The sequence below is a fragment of the Dendrobates tinctorius genome, unplaced genomic scaffold (assembly GCF_039654945.1).
Source record: "Dendrobates tinctorius isolate UK_male_01 unplaced genomic scaffold, ASM3965494v1 ptg000102l, whole genome shotgun sequence".
Taxonomy (NCBI): domain Eukaryota; kingdom Metazoa; phylum Chordata; class Amphibia; order Anura; family Dendrobatidae; genus Dendrobates; species Dendrobates tinctorius.
In genome coordinates, this window is record NW_027361770.1 from 35,907,461 (window position 1) to 35,931,181 (window position 23,721).

The 23,721-nt window shown below is 42.8% G+C and overlaps 1 protein-coding gene across 13 annotated transcripts in view; it reads left to right on the top strand.

Annotated features, from left to right (window-relative positions):
* LOC141099769 (uncharacterized) overlaps window positions 1–23,721 on the top strand; it is a 190,114-nt gene that overhangs the window by 75,383 nt on the left and 91,010 nt on the right. For 10 of the 13 annotated variants that reach the window (XM_073587808.1, XM_073587811.1, XM_073587812.1 and 7 more), the window contains 4 exons: window positions 1,156–1,203; window positions 3,344–3,379; window positions 10,547–10,651; window positions 18,209–18,256. The exons of 2 other annotated variants lie outside the window; for them this stretch is intronic. In XM_073587808.1, the coding sequence (XP_073443909.1) occupies window positions 1,156–1,203; window positions 3,344–3,379; window positions 10,547–10,651; window positions 18,209–18,256 (237 nt within the window). The remainder of the gene's footprint in view (window positions 1–1,155; window positions 1,204–3,343; window positions 3,380–10,546; window positions 10,652–18,208; window positions 18,257–23,721) is intronic. One more of the 13 variants, XM_073587817.1, reaches the window with a different exon arrangement.

Sequence of the window (23,721 nt, forward strand, 5' to 3'; positions counted from 1 at the left end):
CATGGAGGTCTAGATTTGGAAGCATACTCAAAATTAAGTGGAAAATCAAATTACAGGCTGATCCAACTTCAGTGGAAATACCTCAAGACAAGGATATGATGCTCAGTATTGTGTGTGGCCTCCACGTGCCTGTTTGACCTCCCTACGACACCTGGGAATGCTCCTGATGAGTCGGCGGATGTTGTCATGAGGGATCTCCTCCCAGACCTGGACTAAAGCATCCGCCAACTTCTGGACAGTCTGTGGTGCAACGTGACAGTGGATGGAGTGAGACATGATGTCCCAGATGTATTCAATCGGATTCAGGTCTGGGAAACGGACGGGCCAGTCCATAGCTTCAATGCCTTCATCTTGCAGGAATTGCATGGTAAACTGCGTAAAACATTGCAAAAAACTGTTCTTTTTGTCTCCCAGCTATCAGTAAAAAAAAAGTTATGTACTCGCAACTAGTACTACTAAAAGATTCAAATCATCCAAGAAAACAAGGTGTCGAGCACAACCAATCTCATATTTAGATCAGTCTTCAATTGTGAAGTCTGGAAAACCAGTTTAACAAGCTGGGCACCATGTATAAAGGGGGTTTTACACTAAGCAATATCGCTAGCAATATCGCTAAAACGTCACTGGTTTTGTGACGTTATAGCGATATTGCTAGCGATATCGCTATGTGTGATACTTACCTCCGACAGGCTCCCCCGCTGTCCATCGCTGATCGCGCGAGAATGTCCGGCTCCATTTCTCGTCGGGCGCTTCCTGCTGAGACTTCCTGCTGTGACGTCCAGCGACGCGTGGAGGTGGGCGGGAGGACGTCTGGATCGCTGTGTGTGAATGGTAAGTATCGTGCGCTGCGTCGCTGCTGCATCGCTGTGAGATCTTTCTGTATGAAAGCTCACTAGCGATCATTTAGCGATGCACCAGCGATCCTGACCGGGTCGGATCGCTGGTTGGATCGCTGGTGCATCGCTAAATGTAAAAGGGCCTTTAGTCTCTGAAATAGCTTATTTGCAACTCAATTTTCACTTTGTATTACCCACTATGCATTAATTTCTGGAAAATACCAGTGGGGTCAAAATAGTTGTTATATCTGTAGATAAATTCTCTGAATGTAACTTGTAAAATAAGGTTAATTTTTTGCATATTTCTGTTTTTTCTTAGGAGCTGTGCAAATGCCAACCCCAATAAGGAAACCCTTCGTCCCAAATGGTAAATTATGCTGCTTCTCTTTTGAGCCTTGAAGGGTGCTTTTTTATTATCCATGGTAAAAATGAAACCTTTTGAACTTAATCTTATTACTGGAACATGTAATTTTCAGGCAGCCCATTGGTAAAGAAATCAGCAAAACAACTGTGGGGTAAAAGTGCACATTAAACCTATGTGAATTCCCTAATTGGGTATGGTTTCTAAAATGGGGTCACTGTTTTTTTTTTTTTTTGTTTTTTTGTTTTGCTATTTTAGTACCTTGGGGCGCCCTCTGTAAGTGCTATCCGCAAACTATTACTGCCATAGTTGCACTCCCAAAGCCAAATGGTGATTCTTCCTTTCTGAGGCCCTTGTGTCTACCAACAGTATTTTCCCAACACATGAATTGAACCCCCTGATGCCAGGTGTGATCATGTAATGATATTGCTTGTTTTTCACATAATGTGCAGCAGCTTTATGACGTGGGGGTTTTGTGGAATTTCCAACAGTGTTATTTGTGTAGACCTCATTATTTATATAGACTTAGTGTCTTGTCTACCTTTTACTGCAGCTCAGTTCCATGAGCCCTGCAGCCCCTTTATTCTGGGATCAGACCCCATACCCATCAAACATTGATTGCCTGCCTGTCCTAAAAAAGTGCTTAAAGTGAATCTGTCAGCAGTTTTGGCCGATATAAGATACGGCCATCACCTTTCAGGGCTTATATATACAGTATTCTATAATGTTGTAGATAAGCCCTCAACCCGACCTGGAAGAACTGAAAAATAAGTTTTATTATACTCAACTGCGGGGCGTTTCGGTCCAAGGGATGTTGCTGGTCTTCGTCCAGCGCCTCCCATCTTCTTATGATCGCCACCCTCCTGCTTGCAACTTGTGGATGACGTGACTCTGCATCATCCACACAGGCTCCCCGGTATCGCGCTCCTGCGCAGGCGTACATTGCTCTGCCCTTTTGAGGGTAGAGCAAAGTACTGCAGTGCGCAGGTGCCAGAAAAGGTCAAAGAGCCCCGGCACCTGCGCACTGCAGTGCTTTATATAACCTATAAAATTGTCCACACGGCCTGGTGGGACACACCCCTAGGCCAAAACATCAAAAACCGATTAAAATGAGAATCTCTAAATCACTAGTCCTAGCATAACCAAAAAGAGAGTGGGGATTTATGCAAACAAATATAAATTTTATTATGCATAAATAGGCAAAAATTGGTGAACAGGTAAGAAAATAGCAACAGCTAAAGGAAAACCAGTGCAAGAAGGTGTGTAAAAAAAAAAAAAAAAAAAAAAAAAAAAAAGTTAACGCATCGGGAAGAGGAACATGTGTCCTTAGCAACAACCGCACATATACTGTATAAGGGGTTAAACCAATATATACAGGATGCAAACAAGATATCAGTTAGCTAGTAAACCAATAGGTCTGAATAATGAACTAACAGTTTCAGGCATAGTAGCCTGTTATTATCCTTAAGGCAGAGCATACAAATGAAATGCTAAATGTGCATATAGTTTCTGGCTCGATGTCAAAAATCGACATAAATGCACGAGGTAAAGGATTATTTAGATGTAGAGAGTGTGCAATAGGATATTACCTTGAGACATGGTGTAGTCAAAGTGCGGAAGGGCAGATGGGACACGCAGGAGCCTCAACCCGATGCGCTATAACTTTTATTTAAACGTTCTTGCACTGCAATGCTTTGCTCTGCCCTCAACAGGGCAGAGCAAAGTACACCTGCGCAGCAGCGCAATGCCGGGCAGCCTGTGTGCATGATGCGGGGTCGCGTCTTCCACAAGGAGCATGCAGGAGGGCGGAGATCATCAGAAGAGGAGAGGTGCCGGACCAAGACCAGCGACACCCATTGGACCGGACTGCCCCCGCAGGTGTGTTTAAGTTATTTTTCAGTTTTTCCAGGTCGGGTTGGGGGCTTATATACAGCATTATAGAATGCTGTGTATAAGCCCTGAAAGGTAATGGCTGCATCTTATATCGTCCAAAACTGCTGACAGGTTCACTTTAAATGCCAAATAACCCTCTTAGTTGCGTTCTTTAGAAGGTAATGTTCACTAAATGTAGGAAAAGTGCTTTCATATTTCTTATCACATGATCTCTGTTGGTGACTAATTTTTTGTTCTTTTTAAACTCGAGCAGTAAGGAACATGAACCCTGCAAGGAATATTCAACCAGGTATACAGAGTTTTATTTTACATTTTCCTTTAAAGAATGCTTCTGTAAATTCTGCACCTTCAGACCTGCTGATCTAGTTGTACACTTCAAATTATGCATTACAATAATTACCATTTCTCAAGTGGCATGAACTCAATGTCCAGCTGAGATTTGCCAAGTGGCAATAAAGGGAACCGCCCCTGCAAGTGGTGACACTTGTCTTTGTAAACTAGGTACTTTGACACCGTGCACTGACAGTGTGCTCTGTTGGCTTGTTACTGTTTATTTGAGTCGCCTTGAGAGTGCGGTTATTGTGCACATCACGCAGGGACTAGTCCAGCCCCTGAAGCGAAGGTCACTGATGACTCTTCGTTTCAGGCAGGAGGAAGAGGCTTATGCAGTGGACGCAGCCATTGCCCGTTGACACAAGCATCTCATCATCCTCTGAGATTGTCAACCGAAGCGTCATCAAAAAGGAAGTAGGAGAAAAAGCAGCTAGGTAGTGTGGTTAAGGAAGGATAGGGAATTTTCCCTTCACAGCACACCTGAGAGGATCCGCCCAGCCAGGACAGGAAACCTATTGAAATAAAAAGGATGATTCCTCTCCCCCACTTCAGTTGGGTTTCCAGTCCTGACTGGAACCCTCGTGCTGAACCTGGGGTGGTTTGAAGGCTTTTTTTTTTTTATCTACTCACCCACTCCTGTCCTGCCACTGGAAGAACCGGCAGAGCGCCTGTATGCCGGTCTTCCGTGTTAGAAGCGCCATCTGCGGGTCCAAGTGGGCCTCGACATACATGCGGGCGTGGGGCAGTGCAGTCACGGGCCAGGCGGCTCTTCTGCAGCCGCCGCGCTGCTCTCCCACCTCTGCCTTCGGACCGCCGCTCCGTAGTGAGTCAGCTTCCGGGGGCGTGTGCCGCTGATGTCGCGCGCAAGGCACGTTGGGAATGGGCGTGCAGTCAGTGGGTGTGCGCCGGGGCCAGAGCAAAAAAGCCGGCCGGGCCGCGGGAATACTTGGCGTATCCTGGTGGGGCACCGGAGGAGGCGAGAAGCGCAGGGGATCCCTCTTATAAGGAGGGATGACCACAGAAGAAGCGCTTGTGTCCGAAGCTCCCCATCATGGAGGATTCCAGTGGACAGCAGCAGGAGCAATCACCAGTATCTGTGCTTGGTCACCAGCTCAGGCAGACTAAATGGAGCAGCCGCTCGAGTGGCAGCCATCCCGACCAGGGATCACGAGACTCCTCGGTATCCAGGAGGGACTTCGTATGTACCCCTGATCAGCCTCTGAATCCGGTACCCTTGACAGCGGGTGGTGAGTGATCTACGAGAATGTCACCTTTGTTAATAAGCCATTGTCTGCTTAAATCACTAGGGAGCTTGGAAGGCTAGCGCCAAAAGGAAGACTAAAGAGTGTTCCCTTTGTAAAACCCCGCTGACAGTCCATTGACAGAAAGATCTCTGCTCTGACTGCATACACAAAATGAGACGGGAAGAGACCCCCGACTTCGCCATAATCAGTCCATAGGTGCAAGGTTCCCTAAAGACAGCATTGAAAAAGGGAAGCAAAAGAGCTCAGGGGTTTGTCACAGAATCCGAGGCCTTGTAATCCGGTGGGGAATATCAGATTGAATCCCTGTCCTCCTTCTCCTCGGACAGTGATGTAAGCGGTCGACCTTGTTTTCCGGCTGAGGACACGGATAGACTGGTTAGGGCGGTCAGGTCGACAATGGCCTAAAGGAGGAAAGGGCACCTAAAGCCCTGGAGGATCTTATGTTTGGGGGCTTGGAGGAGAAAAGGAAGCGCACCTTTCCGGTTAATTCCAGGATAAAGGCGCCATAGATAAAGAATGGAAGAAGCTGGAGAGGTGTGGTAGCCTGCCCTCATCTTCTAAAAGGGGTTACCCCTTTGAGGAGAAGGACTCAGAGGGTTGGGATAAAATCCCTAAGATCGGGGCAGTGGCAAGGTCCTCTAAAAAGTCATCCCTATCCCTGGAGGACTCCAGCACACTTAGAAACCCATTAGATAAGAAAGCTGATGGGATCCTGAGGCACATCTGGGAGGCAGCCGCAGGGGATCTAAAGCCTACAATAGCTGCAACAGATGAAGGAACAACTTAGGAGTAAGGTTCCGAGAGAAGAGATCTTGTCCAGTATGGCTCTGTTCCAGAGAGCAGCGGCCTTTCTAGCAGACTCTGACGCTAGCGGCTAGGTCAGCGAGCCTATCGAACGCGGCTGAAGGGGTGTCTGGGAGATCTGCCTTCAAAGAATAGACTGTGTTCCATCCCATGTGACGGCCAGTTTCTCTTCGGGCAGAAGGTAGATGACATCTTGGAGAAGGCAGGTGACAAGAAGGGGTTTCCCCGTTTCTCGGTGCAATTTAGGACGCCTTCTTTGCGGAGGAGGAAGTTTAATAGGGGATGTCCTCCGGGAGAAAAAAAAGCTGGGACTTCAAGGACAGGAAGGGGTCTGGATATACAGCTCTGGCAAAAATTAAGAGACCACTGCAAAATTTTCAGTTTGTCTGATTTCTCTCTTTATAGGTATATTTTTGAATAAAATGTAAATTGCTCTTTTATTCTATAAACTACTGACAACATGTCTATTAATTTCCAAGCACTAAATTTTGTATTTATTTTCAGAAAATGAGAAATGGTCAAAATAACAAAAAATGTAGTGCTTGCAGACCTCAAATAATGCTAAGAAAACAAGATCATATTCATTTAGAAACAGTACTAATGTTTTGACTCAGGAAGAGTTCAGAAATCAGTATTTTGTGGAATAACTATGATTATTAATCACAGCTTTCATGCATCTTGGCATGCTTTCCACCAGTCTTTCACACTGCTTTTGGGTGACCTTATGCCACTCCTGGTACAAATATTTAAGCAGTTCCTCTTTGTTAGATGGCTTGTGACTATCCATCTTCCTTTTGATTACATTCCAGAGGTTTTCAATGAGGTTTAGGTCTGGAGATTGGTCTGGCCATAACAGGGATTTGATGGTGGTGGTCCTTCATCCACACATTGATTTGACCTAGCTGTGTGGCTTGGCACATTGTCTTGCTGGAAAAACCAGTCCTCGGAGTTGGGGAACATTGCCTGAGCAGAAGGAATCAATTGTTTTTCCAGGACAACCTTGTATGCGGCTTGATTCATACGTCCTTCGCAAAGATCAACCTGGGCAATGCCTGCCTTGCTGATGCATCCCCAGATCATCACCAGTCCTCCACCAAATTTCACTGTGGGCGCAAGACACTGTGGCTTGTACACTTCTCCAGGTCTCCTAACCATTAGATGACCAGGTGTTGGGTAAAGCTGAAAATTAGACTCATCAGAGAAGACTACCTTACTCCAGTCCTCTATGGTCCAATCTTTATGGTCTTGGCAAACTTCAGCCTGGCTCTCCTTTGCTTCTCATTGGTGAAAGCCTTTTTTTTTTGCTTTACATGACTTGAGCCCTCTCTCTAGGAGCCTGTTAGGAACTGTTCTTGCCGTGCACTTCACCCCAGCTGCCATTTGCCATTCTTTTTGTAGGTCACTTGATGTCATCCCGGTCAGTGGAGAGTCGTTTTCGCCCTCTGCCGGTCTGTAGCTTTGTTTTCCCTAATGTCTGCTGCTTGACCTTGTTGTAATGGACTGCCGTCTTAGAAATTTTAAGGATGGAGGCAACATGACGCTCCCTGTATCCCTCTGCTAGTAAAGCCAGAATTGAGCCCTTCTTTTCCTCACTCAAGACTTTTCAACTCCTTTGGCATGGTTAAAATTATCTTTTCATTCCTTTTACTTTTGGGATATTACTAACACTTGTTTTGCCATCCAGCATGTCCTATTGCAAGAAGATTGGGAACACCACAGCAGGGTTTTTATACTTTCCTTTGTTAAATAAGATTTGGTTCAGGTGATCACCTAATCAGAAGCACATTAAGTAGAATGAGGTGTACTCTGGTTGGAATTCAACTGACACTAGAATGAAATGGCTGTCATACATGTAGAGAAGCTGATTTTTATAAAACTGTGCAGTGGTCTCTTAATTTTTGCCAGAGTTGTATGTTCAGAGGGCCCACTTCATCTTCAAAAAAGCACCCCCCAATGATATCAGGTCAGATGTAGGGGGGAGGCTCTCTTTCTCCCTGCCTGGTTGAACATCTCACCCAGTCGCTGTGTTTTGAGTGTCATCAAGGACGATCCACCCCGCCAGACATTTGTATTAACACTCTGCAGGAAATCGCCAGGAGAACAGCTGGCCCTGGAGGCGGAGATCTTGGGACTGTTACAAAAACGAGTTCTGTGCGAAGTCCCGGTGGAAGAAATAGGAAGGGTGATTTTACTCCCCCCTCTCTTTTTGATACCGAACTCTGATGGTTCTCTAAGTACTATCGTCAACCTAAGGAAGCTCAACTGATGAGTTGTGAATCATTGCTTCAAGATTGAATCAGTGAAGACAGCTACAAAGCTATTGTTCCGGGATTGCTTCATGGCGGTCGTCGTCTTAAAGGATGCCTATTACCACATCCCTATCCATCGGGACCATCAAAAATTCCTGAGTAGCTCTGGTATGTCCAAGGGCAGGTCAGTCATTACCAGTACACAGCCCTTTCATTCGTTCTGTCAGTGGCTCCGAGAGTAGTTGCCAAAGTAATATCGGAGGTGATGGCCTACCTTCATTCTTGGGACACCGTTATCATCCCGTACCTGGACGACTTCCTTATAGTTGGGCGGTCGGAAAATCAATGTGCACAACAGGTCAGGGAGGTGACGGTGGTCCTAGAAGGAGCTATGATGTATGGTAAATACCCTCAAATCAAGGCTAAGACCAGTAAACATACAATCCTTCTTGAGGTTGTTTCTGGACTCCAAGCGCCAGATCTGTCTCCTACCAGAGGACAAGATAGCCAAAATAATGGCCCTGACATTGTCAGCAATTCATCATCCAGCAATGACACTAAGGCGATGTCCTTGCCAGGATCCCTAACGTCTTGTATACTGATAGTTAGATGGGCCTAATTTCACCTGAGGCATCTACAGTGGGAGGTCCTGTCGGTACAGAGGTCGTTAAAAGGGCATTTAGAGGGAAAGTTACATCTTTCTTTGACGGTAAGAGACTCCCTGTCATGGTGAACAGTAAGAGAACATTTGGCGTCGGGGGTCCAGTGGTTGAGGCTGGTGGAGGACGTTATCATGATGGATGCGAGCAATACCGGATGGGGGGTCACGACTGAGATCCCACTCGGTGAAGGGAACCTGGTCTCCTCTGGAAAGAGATCAGGGTTTGAACTTAAAAGCTGTGGAAAGAGCCTTAAGACACTTTCTTCCCTTTCTTTGGGGTCACCATGCCAGAGTCATGTCGGGCAATCAAGCAGTTGTGGTTTATATCAACCGCCGGGGGGGGGTCAAGGTCCCATACCCTTTTGGGGGCAGCAAACATTCTACTCCAGCTAGCAGATGAACACCTACTGTGTCCCTTACCGCACTTCACGTATGGGGAATAGAAAACACAAAAACAGACATCCTGAGTCGCAAGAAAGTGAGACAGGGAGAATGGTCTCTAAATCCTTAAATTTTCCAGAAAATAGTGCAAGCATGGGGGAGACCGGAGGTAGATCTGTTTGCCAGCTTACACAACAGGAAAGTGAGGAATTTCTGTTAGTTAAACCCAAGGGAGAATGCATTCACAGTAGATGCCCTTCACATACCTTGGAAGTTCAGCATGGCCTATGTATTTCCCCCCAACAGCGATGATTCCAGTGGTCGTGAGGAAGATTAGGGAGGATCAAGCAAGGGTGAATCTCATTGCTCCTTTTTGGCCAAGGAGATCGTGATTCTCCCTTCTAAGGTTGATGTCCGTTTCTAATCAATGGATTCTACCAGAGATCCCAGACCTTCTGATCCAGGGACCAGTGTGCAACTCAAGTGCAAGTGAAGGGCTTCCATCAGACAGCGTGGAATCTGAGTCTGCAGGGGTTCTCACCAGTGCTAGTCTCCACCCTGTTGAAAAAGTAGGAAGCCGATTACATCACAAATCTAAGGTAGAACATGGAAGAGATTCCTGGAGCTTTTAGGGCAGCACTTGGAGGATGAAGCTCCGGTAGCAGCTATTCTAGAATTTCTGCAGTTGGGATTGCAACTAGGGTTAGCAACTTATTCTCATGGTACAGGTGTCTGCCTTGGATTCCTTGTATAATTGCAACCTAGCATCAAATAAATGTCCTTAGTTTTAAGATCCTGTAGTAGATCAATACTGGTTATAATTCCAAAAATTCCTCCATGGGACCTGAACTTAGTTTTAGAGGTGCTAACTAGGGAACCATTTGAGACCTTACAAGGGTTTTCTGTGGAATTCCTCATACTTAAAACTGTGTTCCTAGTGGCACTAACTTCAGCTCGTAGGGTAAGTGACATACAAATCTGGTTTATTTGTTCCCCCTACACATAGGTGTATGAGGACAGAATTGTTCTAAGACCGGACCCGGCATATCTCCCAAAGGTAGTTCTTAATTTCCATAGGAGCCAGGAGATCACGTTACCCTCCTTCTGTAATAACCGTAAAAATTCAGGGGAAGAAAAATTCCATACCTTAGACGTGAGGAGGTCAGTGTTAGAATTTATGTCCATGACCAGTCGATGGAGGAAGGATCAGTCCCGATTCATAGCCTTCCAGGGTAGCAGAAAGGGTTACGGAGTATCTAAAAGTACCATTGCCAGATGGATCAGGGAGGCCATTATTTTATCTCGCTCAGTGAGTGGCACTCCAGTTCCTGAAGGCATAAAGGCTCACTCCACTAGAGCCGAGACTACCTCCTGGGCAGAAAAGGCAGAGGTATCAATTGATCAGATCTGTACGGTCGCTACCTGGTCCTCACCATCTTCTTTATTTAAACACTACAGACTGAATCTGTTCTCCTCTGCTGACCTAACCTTTGGTAGAAGGGTTCTGCAAGCGGTTGTCCCTCCCTAAGGTGTTTCATTTCTCCAAAAATCTCTTGGGTGTGCTGTCACGGCTGAAGGTAAATCATGGTTACTTATGGTAGCCTTTTTTTCCGGAACCCGTGACAGCACCTGTATATTCCCCCCCCCCCTTATCACCTTTTGGGTGTGCACTATAGTTTGGGTGTCTTTTATTATACAATGTGGTGTTGGTTATATGTGTAAATTAACCAGAGGTCCTCTCATGCTCTGTAACCCAACTGAAGCGGGAGAGAGGTACTACCCTTTTTATTTTAGTAGGTTTTCTGTCTTTGCTGGGTGGACCCCTTTCTCAAGTGTGCTGTCATGGGTTCTGGTAAAACCAGCTATTGGTAAGTAACCTTGGTGTTTTTAATTCAAAACTCATAGATTGCAATAGCACTGTTATTTTCCCAGAGAATACTAATCTGCATAAATACATTGAACTTGCTGCCTATGTGCATAAAATGCTATACAAAATTAAAATAAAGGTTAGTTGAGCTAAATAATGTCTTTATGCCCAAAGCTAAAGTAATAAATATACACTGCTCAAAAAAATAAAGGGAACACTAAAATTTCACATCCTAGATATCATTGAATGAAATATTCAAGTTGCAAATCTTTATTCATTACCTAGTGGAATACGTTGAAAACGATAAAACAAAGAATCAATGTAAATCCACATGAATATCCCATGGAGGTCCGGATTTGGAATACTACTCATAATCAAAGTGGAAAATCAAACTACAGGCTGAACCATCTTCATTGGAAATGCCTCAAGACAAGGCAGTGATGCTGAGTAGTGTGTGACCTCTACGTGCCTGTATGACCTCCCTACAATGCCTGGGTATGGTCTTGATGAAGCAGTGGATGTTGTCCTGAGGGCTCGCCTCCCAGACCCGGATTAAAGCATCATCACTCAACTCCTGGACAGTCTATGGTGCAGTGTTAGATGGAACAAGACATGTCACAGATGTGCTCGATTGGATTCAGGTCTGGGGATCGGGCAGGCCAGTCCATAACATCAATGCCTTCTCCATGCAAGAACTACTGACACAATTCAACATGAGGTCTAGCATAGTCATGCATCTGAGGGAACTCAGGGCGCACTGCACCTGCATTTGGTCTAACAGTGTATCTGAGGATTTGATCCCGGTACCTCTGGCTACCACATGGAGGGCTGTGCGGCCCTCCAAAGAATTACCTCCACACACCATTACTGACCCACTGCCAAATCGGTGATGCTGGAGGATGTTGCAGACATCAGAACATTCTCCACGGCATCTCCAAACTCTGTCACGTGCTCAGTTTGAACTTGCTCTCATCTGCAAACGGCACAGGGCGCCAATGTCTAATCTGCCATTCTTGGTGTTCTCCGGCAAATGCCTATCGCCCTGCATGGTGTTGGGCTGTAAGCTCAACGCCCACTTGTGGATATTGGGTAAATGGATGTTAGTGGCCTTCTGGAGGTGATTTTGCGGGGCTCTGCCTCTGCTCTTCATAGCGGTCCTGCTGTTGGGTTGTTAGCCTCCTCCAAGTCTCCTGGTGTACTGGCCTGTCTCCTGGTATCTGCTCCATGCTCTGGAAATTGTGCTGACAGACACATTTACCCTCCTTGCATCAGCTCGCATTGATGTGCCTATCTGGATTAGCTGTACTACCTGAGCAACTTCTGTTGGTTGTAGACATCGCCTCTTGCTACTGTACAGTACCTGTAGGGATGAGAGCGATGACAAAATGTAAAAGTGACCAAAACAGCCAAAAAGGTGAAAACAGAGAATTGGTCTGTGGTTCTTTCCTTTAAGAACCACTCCTTTGTAGCAGGGCTGTGGAGTCGGTAAGCCAAACCTGCGACTCCGACTCCTCAATTTCTCTTACACCAACTCCGACTCCCACATATATTGCTTATATTTAAGTGAAAAATTTATTGTAGTACAATGTGAACATCAGACATTTAATCATTTCTATGATGCAATAATCAAGATATTTAGATAGAACATAATATCTATTGGAATACAAGTTTAGAACACAAAAAACTAATAAATTGTAAATATGTAATACACTGTATAATATCGATTACACACATACGGTACAGACCAAAGTTTGGACACACCTTCTCATTCAAAGAGTTTTCTTTATTTTCATAACTATGAAAATTGTTGATTCACTCTGAAGGCATCAAAACAATGAATTAACACATGTGGAATTATATAATAAAAAAGTGTGAAACAACTGAAAATATGTCTTATATTCTAGGTTCTTCAAAGTAGCCACCGTTTGCTTTGATTACTGCTTTGCACACTCTTGGCATTCTCTTGATGAGCTTCAAGAGGTAGTCACTGGAAATGGTCTTCCAACAGTCTTGAAGGAGTTCCCAGAGATGCTTAGCACTTGTTGGCCCTTTTGCCTTCACTCTGCTGTCCAGCTCGATTGGGTTCAGGTCTGGTGACTGTGGAGGCCAGGTCATCTGGCGTAGCACCCCATCACTCTCCTTCTTGGTCAAATAGCACTTACACAGCCTGGAGGTGTGTTTGAGGTCATTGTCCTGTTGAAAAATAACTTATGGTCCAAATAAACACAAACCGGATGGAATAACATGCCGCTGTAAGATGCTGTGGTAGCCATGCTAGTTCAGTATGCCTTCAATTTTGAATAAATCCCCAACAGTGTCACCAGCAAAGCACCCCCACACCATCACACCTCCTCCTTCATGCTTCACGGTGGGAACCAGGCATGTAGAGTCCATCCGTTCACCTTTTCTGCGTCGCACAAAGACATGGTGGTTGGAACCAAAGATCTCAAATTTGGACTCATCAGACCAAAGCACAGATTTCCACTGGTCTGATGTCTATTCCTTGTGTTCTTTAGCCCAAACAAGTCTCTTCTGCTTGTTGCCTGTCCTTAGCAGTGGTTTCCTAGCAGCTATTTTACCATGAAGGCCTGCTGCACAAAGTCGCCTCTTAACAGTTGTTGTAGAGATGTGTCTGCTGCTAGAACTCTGTGTGGCATTGAACTGGTCTCTAATCTGAGCTGCTGTTAACCTGCGTTTTCTTTGGCTGTTGACTAGGATGAACTTATCCTCCGCAGCAGAGGTGACTCTTGGTCTTCCTTTCCTGGGCCGGTCCTCATGTGAGCCAGTTTCTTTGTAGCGCCTGATGGTTTTTGCCAATGCACTTGGGGACACTTTCAAAGTTTTCCCAATTTTTCGGACTGACTGACCTTCATTTCTTAAAGTAATGATGGCCACTCGTTTTTCTTTACTCAGCTGCTTTTTTCTTGCCATAATACAAATTCTAACAGTCTATTCAGTAGGACTATCAGCTGTGTATCCACCAGACTTCTGCACAACACAACTGATAGTCCCAACCTTATTTATAAGGCAAGAAATCCCACTTATTAAACCTGACAGGGCACACCTATAAAGTGAAAACCATTTCCGATGACTACCTCTTGAAGCTCATCAAGAGAATGCCAAGAGTGTGCAAAGCAGAAATCAAAGCAAAAGGTGGCTACTTTGAAGAAACTAGAATATAAGACATACAGTATTTTTAGTTTCACACTTTTTTGTTTTTCTAATTCCACATGTGTTAATTCATAGTTTTGATGCCTTCAGAGTGAATCTACAATTTTCATAGTCATGAAAATAAAGAAAACGGTTTGATTGAGGTGTGTCCAAACTTTTGGTCTGTACTGTGTGTATGTGTATATATATATATATATATATATATATATATATATATATATATATATATATATATATATATATATATATATATATATATATATATATATATATATATATATATATACACACACACACACACACACACACACACACACACACACACACACACACACACACACACACACACACACACACACACACACACACACACACACACAATGACTTATCTCGACTAAGATAAAGCCTAGATCCTCAGGCTACATTCACACTATGGGCGTAGCCAGGATCAAACCTGGGGGGGCAGAACCTCATACTGTTCTGCCGAATCTCATGCTTCACACCCCTACACTTGAAGATAGACTGCACCTTAAAAGATGTGGTGATGAATGCAGTCTATTTATTCCAACTATCAATTGATGTTGATGTTACTGAAGACGAGCAATGCCTGTCCTGGGCGTCCTTTTGGGCGGCTATGAGGTGTACCTGACTGGTGCTTAAAAAAAAAAGGGGTGTTAGTCTGTGTGCTATCCGGCTTTCATTCTTTTTGGTACAGATATGATATGGATAGACAGATATGGGTAAATGGATAGAGCAGATTTCTAATCTGCTTTTGCTATTAAAAACATTATGTATGAGCTCAAAAACCTTTCAGGTGATGCAGTTTTTTAAAAAGCTGATCTGCTTTTGCAACTGAAAACCGTATCCTCAAAAAACGCAGGAAAAGCGCTGTGTGTAAATGTAGCCTTAGATCAGGAATAGAACAGTCATTTATAGGACATTTCATAACTTTCCCAAATTCCTATGAAAAAATATTCAGCATATTCTGCATTGAACTACTGTACCCAATTTATTATATATTTTAGGAGTCGGAGTCGGTCCATTTTATTCCGACTCCACCAAAATGAGCACCGACTCCACGACTCCGACTCCACAGCCCTGCTTTGTAGGGGTTGTCTTTCTAATAGCCTATCATTTCTACCTGTTTCATTTGCACAACAGCAGGAGAAATTGATTCACAATCGGCATTGCTTCATAACTAGACAGATTGATTTCACAAAAATGTGACTGACTTGCAGTTACATTGTTTTGTTTAAGTGTTCCCTTTATTTTTTTTTGACCAGTGTAGTTAAAATATAATACATTTTCCTCTGATGGATAAATAGAAACCTGCAAAAAATATCCTATACCTACTTACTTGTGCATAGGTGTGAATTGGGTCGTTCCTAGATCTGTTCGCATCTGAATGCGAATTAGCTGAGTGGGGAATAACCAGTCAGATCGCAATCCGTGATATTTTCTGCGTCTCCTCTGCTTCTGGCTGGCTGCGCTATTTTGTGTTGCTCCAAAAAAGACTGGAAAAAGATATTCTTTAGAGCATTTAGCCTTTATTTGAATTTATAATTTAAGTACAGTACCGACCAAAAGTTTGAATGGTTTATGCTGCAGGAACGAAAGGAGCGCAAATAGGGTCTTATCCGATGATAAAATATATATAATTATACAATATCCACTCACCCGTTGTAGGAAAGATACAGCAAGGGTGCTGCCAAACAATGGACACAATTCCAATAAAGATGAAAGATTGTTTTTATTGGAATTGTGTCCATTGTTTGGCAGCACACCAAGTCCATAAAAAAAAGTTCCATATGGTTTTAGACCAAAAGTTTGGACACACCTTCTCATTCAAAGAGTTTTCTTTATTTTCATGACTATGAAAATTGTAGATTCACTCTGAAGGCATCAAAACTATGAATTAACACATGTGGAATTATATAATTCACATAAAAGTGTGAATCAACTGAAAATGTCTTATGTTCTAGGTTCGTTTAATAAGTGGGATGTCTTGCCTTATAAATGGGGTTGGGACCATCAGTTGTGTTGTGCAGAAGTATGGTGGATACACAGCTGATAGTCCTACTGAATAGACTATTAGAATTTGTATTATGGCAAAAAAAAAGCAGCTAAGTAAAGAAAAGCGAGTGGCCATCATTACTTTAAGAAATGAAGGTCAGACAGTCAGAAAAATTGGGAAAACTTTGAAAAGTGTCCCCAAGTGCAGTGGCAAAAACCAGACCGCCCCAGGAAAGTAAGACCAAGAGTCACCTCTGCTGCGGAGGATAAGTTCATCCAAGTCACCAGCCTCATAAATTGCAGGTTAACAGCAGCTCAGAATAGAGACCAGGTCAATGCCACACAGAGTTCTAGCAGCAGACACATCTCTACAACAACTGTTAAGAGGAGACTTTGTGCAGCAGGCCTTCATGGTAAAATAGCTGCTAGGAAACCACTGCTAAGGACAGGCAACAAGCAGAAGAGACTTGTTTGGGCTAAAGAACACAAGGAATGGACATCAGACCAGTGGAAATCTGTGCTTTGGTCTGATGAGTCCAAATTTGAGATTTTTGGTTCCAACCACAGTGTCTTTGTGCAACGCAGAAAAGGTGAATGGATGGTCTCTACATGCCTGGTTCCCACTGTGAAGCATGGAGGAGGAGGTGTGATGGTGTGGGGGTGCTTTGCTGGTGACACTGTTGGGGATTTATTCAAAATTGAAGACATACTGAACCAGAATGGCTACCACAGCATCTTGCAGCGGCATGCTATTCCATCCGGTTTGCGTTTAGTTGGACCATCATTTATTTTTCAACAGGACAATGACCCCAAACACACTTCCAGGCTGTGTAAGGGCTATTTGACCAAGAAAGAGAGTGATGGGGTGCTAGTCAGATGACCTGGCCTTCACAGTCACCAGACCTGAACCCAATCGAGATGGTTTGGGGTGAGCTGGACCGCAGAGTGAAGGCAAATGGGCCAACAAGTGCTAAGCATCTCTGGGAACTCCTTCAAGACTGTTAGAAGACCATTTCCGGTGACTACCTCTTGAAGCTCATCAAGAGAATGCCAAGAGTGTGCAAAGCAGTAATCAAAGTAAAATATGGCTACTTTGAAGAACCTAGAATATAAGACATATTTTCAGTTGTTTCACACTTTTTTGTTAATTATATAATTGCACATGTGTTAATTCATAGTTTTGATGCCTTCAAAGTGAATCTACGATTTTCATATTCATGAAAATAAAGAAAACTCTATGAATGAGAAGGTGTGTCCAAACTTTTGGTCTGTAGTGTATATTAGAAAATGGTTTAAATTATGACATTAAATAGACCACCCTTTTTAAGGTTTCAACATAAATGTACATACAAGGGTTCTCTATTTTTTATGACCCTTACCCTTCCTATGTACATTTACCCTTTTCCCCTCCCTTTTTCTTGTTCCCCCTCCCTATCCACCTCCCAGTTTTATAAAAACTTTAATAAAAATATTTAAATAAAACATAAATGTACATGTTAATTATAATTTTAAGAACTGCTATTACCTCTCTAAAATCCAACTTTTTTTTTTTTGCTATATGTAAATAAAATTTAATTTATGTACCCTCAAATGTTACTGCTAAAAACGTCAACTCATCCAAGAAAGCAAGCCTCTACTCAGATGTCATCCAAAGTTTTCAGTGTTAATAGTAGCTGCAAGATTCTAGATAAGTGACATGGCTCCAATAAAATCCACACTCCCAAAGCCAATTGGCCCTCATTCTGAGCCGTACAATGTGCCCAAACTACTTTTACCATCGACGTGTATGGCATTGCTGCAGAGGGGAGAAGCCTGGGGTTGTTCATGACCAAGTGATTGATGAACCCCACGATATATTAATCACCTAACCAGTAGATAAGTCGACACCCTTCACTCCCACTAACAAGCTGAAAACTGCTGTGGCAGGCAAGTGTCCAAAACGAAGCAATATAGGGACAGAACACAACTGCCCTGTATGTCGCTTAGTGGCCGTAGAAAGTACTGCGCTTTATCTCCCATTGAATTGAATGTACTACACTTTAAGCAATGCATGGTGCTGATGCATTCTGTCTGTACATCACATAGTTTTGGCTGACAGAGCAGTTTTCAGATGGTCCACGGGTGGTGTCTGACTCCCCAACAATCATATTAAGACAGGTCATCAATCGTGAAGTCTGGAAAACCTGTTTAACAAGCTGAAAACTATGTATTGGCCACTGAAATTAAATATTTGCAATGTTCACTTTGTGGTATCCACTATACACTAATATCTGGAAAATACCAGTGGGGTTAAAGTAGTTATAGCTGTAGATGAATTCTCTGAATGTAACTTGTAAAATGAGGTTAATTTTTGAGTATTTCTGTCTTTTCTTAGGCGCTGTGCAAATGGCAACCCCGATAAGGAAACCCTTCGTCCCAAATGGTAAATGATGCTGCTTCTTTTGCGTTTTGCCATGTGCCCTAACAGTAGTGTTTGACCAGAGAAATGGTGTAATAACTTACAGGGTACTTTCTTCTTATTATCCATGGTAAAAATGAAAAAAAAAATTAATTTAATCTTATTGACACATGTCTTTTGTAATCTTCAGTCAACCCATTGGTAAAGAAATCGGTGAAAATGTCAGATGAAAATGCTCATTAAAACCCTTCATGAATTCCCTATTGGGGTGTAGTTTCTGAAATGGGGGTCGCTTTTTTTTTTTTTTAATGTAATAACTCGGGTGCTCTGCATGTGGCACCCACAAAGTATTATTGCCATAGTTGCGCCTCCAATGCCAAATAGTGATTCTTCCCTTTTGAGCCCCCCCCCCCGTGTCTACCAAGAGTACTTTCCAAACACATTCAGATGCAATTTATTTGGAAATTGTTGGATCCGTTTTACCTATTACTTATAGAGAAAAGTTATGGCTAAAATAACAATTATATAGAAAAAAACAATCTTTCACGTCTCAAGATTATAAACTTTCATGAAGCAGCTCTGAATGCCAAGAGGTCACTACACTTATGGGGTCACTTTTAGGGGTTTTCTGCTTTTTCTACACCTTGGGGCCACTGCAAATGTTATATGGTGATCACAATGTTTTCCAGACAAAATTGTGATCGCGCCCCAGTGTTTAGAGCATTGAGGTTTGTCCTAACAGTAGCGTCTGAGTACATGTGGAATATAGGCATACCCTGGAGAAAATGTCTTACAAATTGTGCGATCCCTTATCTTTTGCTATTTCTCATGGACACATTATTTGTTACACCAGAGGTGGTACAATTAATAAACCATTTAAAGAAAAAATTCCTTAAAGGGAACCTGTAGGCACGATTGTGCTCAGTAGCCTAAAGACAGTCAGGTCGGCACCGTTATGCTGATTAAATTGATACCTTGGTTGATGAAATCTGTCTCCTGGCTGTTGATTAATCTTTATTTTCAGTTTTGAGTTAATGATACGCTTGTGTGCCGGAACAGCCTGTGATTGGGGGGGGGGGGTGTCTGTATGTGGTGCTTTGATTAGGTATCCATAATGAATACTGCTGACAGGTCACTGATCCCTCACTGACCTGCCCCGTAGTTACCATGATGAATATTATATATACATAGTGAAGAAAAAACCTGCTGCAGCATAATCACGTATGTATGGTGTATATAATAAATATGGTTGAGGTTATCTTGATATTTAAAAAAAAAAATCCATTTTGATATGGCTCCCGCCACTACTACTTAGTAGCAGCTATCTGTATTATAGTGGTGATTCGATAGCTACTACTGCGCAGGCGGTGCCATCTTCTTAGAGAAGGTAATACTAATGATATGTTTGAGTTAATGATATGCTTGTGCTTCAAGACAGTAGCTACTTCTGCGCAAGAGCCGGAGGCGCCACCTTGGAGAAAGATGGTGCCGCCTGCACAGTAGTAGCTACTTTCTTGAAGCACAAGCATATCATGAACTTAAAACTGAAAAAAGAGTTTAAAAACCACAAGATGGATTTTATCAACCAATGTAACATTTTAATCAGTATAATGGCGCCGACCAGACTCTCTGCAGGGTGGATTGATTTAAATCACGCCGATTTAAATCATGATTTAAATCACGATTTAAATCAAAAGATTTTTTTCTATTTAAATCGGATCGATTTAAATCATGATTTTAATCATGATTTAAATCACTGATTTAAATCAAAAGGTTTTTTTTTAATATAAATCACGATTAAAATGAGAAGTGAGAGCAGTGTGCATGTGCGCCCATAGTTACACGGACGAAACTAGGGGCAACGATCTAACGCCAGGGTGAGGGGGGGACCCCAAAGTAAGTAAAAATCTTTTTTGTTTTACTATATGGCAATAGGTAGGTGTTTAAAAGCAGCATGTCTTAATTGTATAAACTATTAATAGCCTCCACATTTTGTTCATACTGCCCCTTTAATTCCACACTTCTAGCTTGGTTTCAGTTTTGGTTTAGTTTCTTTTTCCCTGCATTCAGTTGACATGCCCAAACTTGTTGGATAGTCAGCAGTACTTGGCTCAGGCTGTAGTAACAATCAAACTTCATAAGTGATCTGTGTGAGCCTGCCATGGCAGCAGGTCGTAAGAGAGACCCTATTTGGGTTCATTTTGTTGAGATGCCAGCAGCAGATCTTGGAAAGAAAGGTGCAAGAGCAAAGTGCAAATACTGTCAAAAGGATATCCAAGGACTTGTTTGCCGTTTGAAATCACATTATGAAAACTGCAACCAGAAGGGAAATGAAGATGTTGATAGTGATACAACTAATGTCAATGAACCCCCACAGCTTCTTATGCACCAGGAGCCTAGTACTAGTGGTAAGTCTGGCAATTAATTTACAACCTATTTTTTTAACAGACATTTTACTGGGATGGTTAAAGTCTATGAAAAGAAAAATTTCTAGCACTGGTAGTTCTGGAGTATAGAATTTAAATTTATGTTAAGGCAATATTTCACAGAAAATTAACGCTAAAGGACATGTGCACCTTTATTTTTTTAAGGTGCACATGTCCTCCCCCCGCAGCGCTCTTACCTCCGATCCCCGCAGCGCTTAGATCCGTGGCTTCGTTTTGACCGTCCGCCTCCCGTCCTCCGGTTGCGGCCTACTCGCAGTGATCCAGCGGCGTGACGTCAGCGGGCCGCACACTCCATTGAAATGAATGGAGGCGCGCTCGCGGACGGGCAGAACGAAGCCACGGATCCCCGCAGCGCTGACATCGGAGGTAAGATAGCTGCGGGGGGAGGACATGTGCACACTGTGACTGGCTGCACCTTAAAAAATAAAGGTGCACATGTCCTTTAAGTAAAAATAAAGTGTGTATACGCTTATTTTTTTTTATTGTAGGCTGCAATTCACTTTTGAAGTCTGCCAAATTGACCATTTTAAAAAAAAAACATTTTTAAAACTTTTGTGACATAGTTTTTTTCAGTTGCTGAGGCTCTGATATTAGTTACCAGTATTACAGCAACCTCACCGGAAAACTTGAGTAGCATAACTTTTGAGACAGCCCTTATAGGACGAGGACCATTACATTGTTCAAAAAGTTTGTTTCAATATTTTCGTTATATTTCTTCAAATACGCAGTCGATTTATATTTTTAATTTCTGTGCTTTCAGGGTCAAATATGGCTTGTGCTGCACGTGACAATCAATATCTGGGTACAACTTCAACAAAGCAGCCCAAAAAAAAACTTTGCGTGCAAAGTGTAGAAAAATTCATCTTAAAGACTACGACGAGCCAGAAAGAACATTTTGATGAATTAATTGCTAAATTCATATTTGCAACCAATTCTTCTTTCCGACTAGTTGAGCACCCATTGTTTGTACAAATGATCGAAGGAATTAAGGGCATGTCACACTAAGAGATATCGCTAGCAATATCGCTATAACTAGTGACGTTATAGCGATATTGCTAGCGATATCTCTGTGTCTGATACTTACCAGCGACCGGCTCCCCCGCTGCTTATCGCTGATCGCGCGAGAACGTTCAGGACTGTTTCTCGTCGTCAGCTTCCTGTGGCGCTTCCTGCTGTGAGGACGAGTGACGCGTGGAGCCGGGCGGGAGGATGCAGGATCGCCTGGTGTGACAGGTAAGTAGCGATCCCCGTCCCCAGCGATGTCGCTAGTGAGATCTGCCTGTGTGGCAGCTCACTAGCGACCACTTAGCGATGTACCAGCGATCCTGACCGCGTCATATCGCTGGTCGGGATCGCTGGTACATCGCTAAGTGTGACAGTACCTTTAGACCAGGCTACAAACCACCAAGTAGATTTGATATCTCAGGAAAACATCTTCAGGCTGTATACGACATAGAAAGAGCGGCTTGTACAAAATATTTGAAAGACAAGGTTGTTAACATGAGCTTGGATGGTTGGAGCAACATCCACAACGACCCCATAATTTGCACTTGTGTCACAACAGAAGATGGTGAAACTTACCTTACAGACACAATCGACACATCTGGAAATTCACATACTGCTGAATATTTACTTGAAATTGCTAAGAACTCAATTCACCAATGCCAAGAACAGTTTGGATGTAAAGTAAGGAGCTTAGTTACTGATAACGCAAGCAATGTGGCAAAAATGCGAGCGGAACTGGCACAGGATGACACAAATGTCATTACATACGGTTGTTCTGCCCATTTGTTGCATCTTTTGGCAAAAGACCTGCATATTTTGGGTGTCAAGGAACATGTTGTAGAAATTGTTAAATATTTCCGCAATAATCATTTTGCACATGCAACCTACAAGGAAATGGGAGGACTGAAGTTGGTTCTACCACAAGATGTTAGATGGAATACCTTGGCTGACTGCTTGGAACTGTTTATTAACAACTGGTCAAAATTACTGTCCATTTGCGAAACACATCGGGATAAAATTGATGCTAATATACGAAGCAAAGTATTAAATCTTGGTGTGAAGAGAAATGCCGAGGACCTTTTGGAAAGGTTAAAGCCAATATCGATTGCGTTGGATAAAATGCAGAAAGATACTGCAACCATAGCTGATGCCACAGAAGTTTGGAAAGATTTAGAAGGTTCTCTAGATCTCTTGAACCTCTCAAACAATGTAAAGGTTGCAATACAGCACCGCAAGGACCAAGCATTAAAAGAAGAACACTATTTAGCCAATATCTTGCATCCCATCTACAGAGGGAAAAAATTATCTGAGGCGGAAAACAACTCTGCAATGGAGTGGCTCGCCAATACTAACCATGACATTGTGGCAACTGTGCTGAAATTGAAGTGTGAATCTGCACCATTTCAAAAATACATGTTTGCAGATAACGTCGTTAATGAACTAAAACCACTGGACTGGTGGAAGTCGCAATCACTTGTTCTTCCAGCAAAGATAATAAATCTAGCTACTCAGCTACTGACTGCATCGGCTTCATCCGCAGGAGTAGAGAGATTGTTTTCTTCATTTGGTTTTGTGCACACAACAGTCCGAAACCGCTTAGGAACTGCTAAAGCAAGCAGGACAACTGGTTTTCCTATTAAAAGTCCTAAATAAACAGTAGGCTTAAAGGACTGATGTATTCACTGAAGATGTTTGCTTACTTCAAACGTTAGAGATAGGCTATTGTTAAAAAGTACTTACTCTCTGTAGTTCAATTCTGAGTGTTTAATAGTGCAAATAAAAATTATTAGGTTTCATAATCAACTGTTTTAATATTTTTATTTGTGTAAAACAATTAGATTTGCAAAAAGACAAAGTTTTGCTTGTGTACAACTTGATTAAAAAATCTGATTTAAATCAAATGATTTAAATCAAAAAAATCTGATTTAAATCAAAAAAATCTGATTTTTTTGATTTTTTTAAAAAAATCAAGATTTTTATCCACCCTGACTCTCTGTAGGTTACTGTGCACAATCCCACGGACACGTTCTATACAAG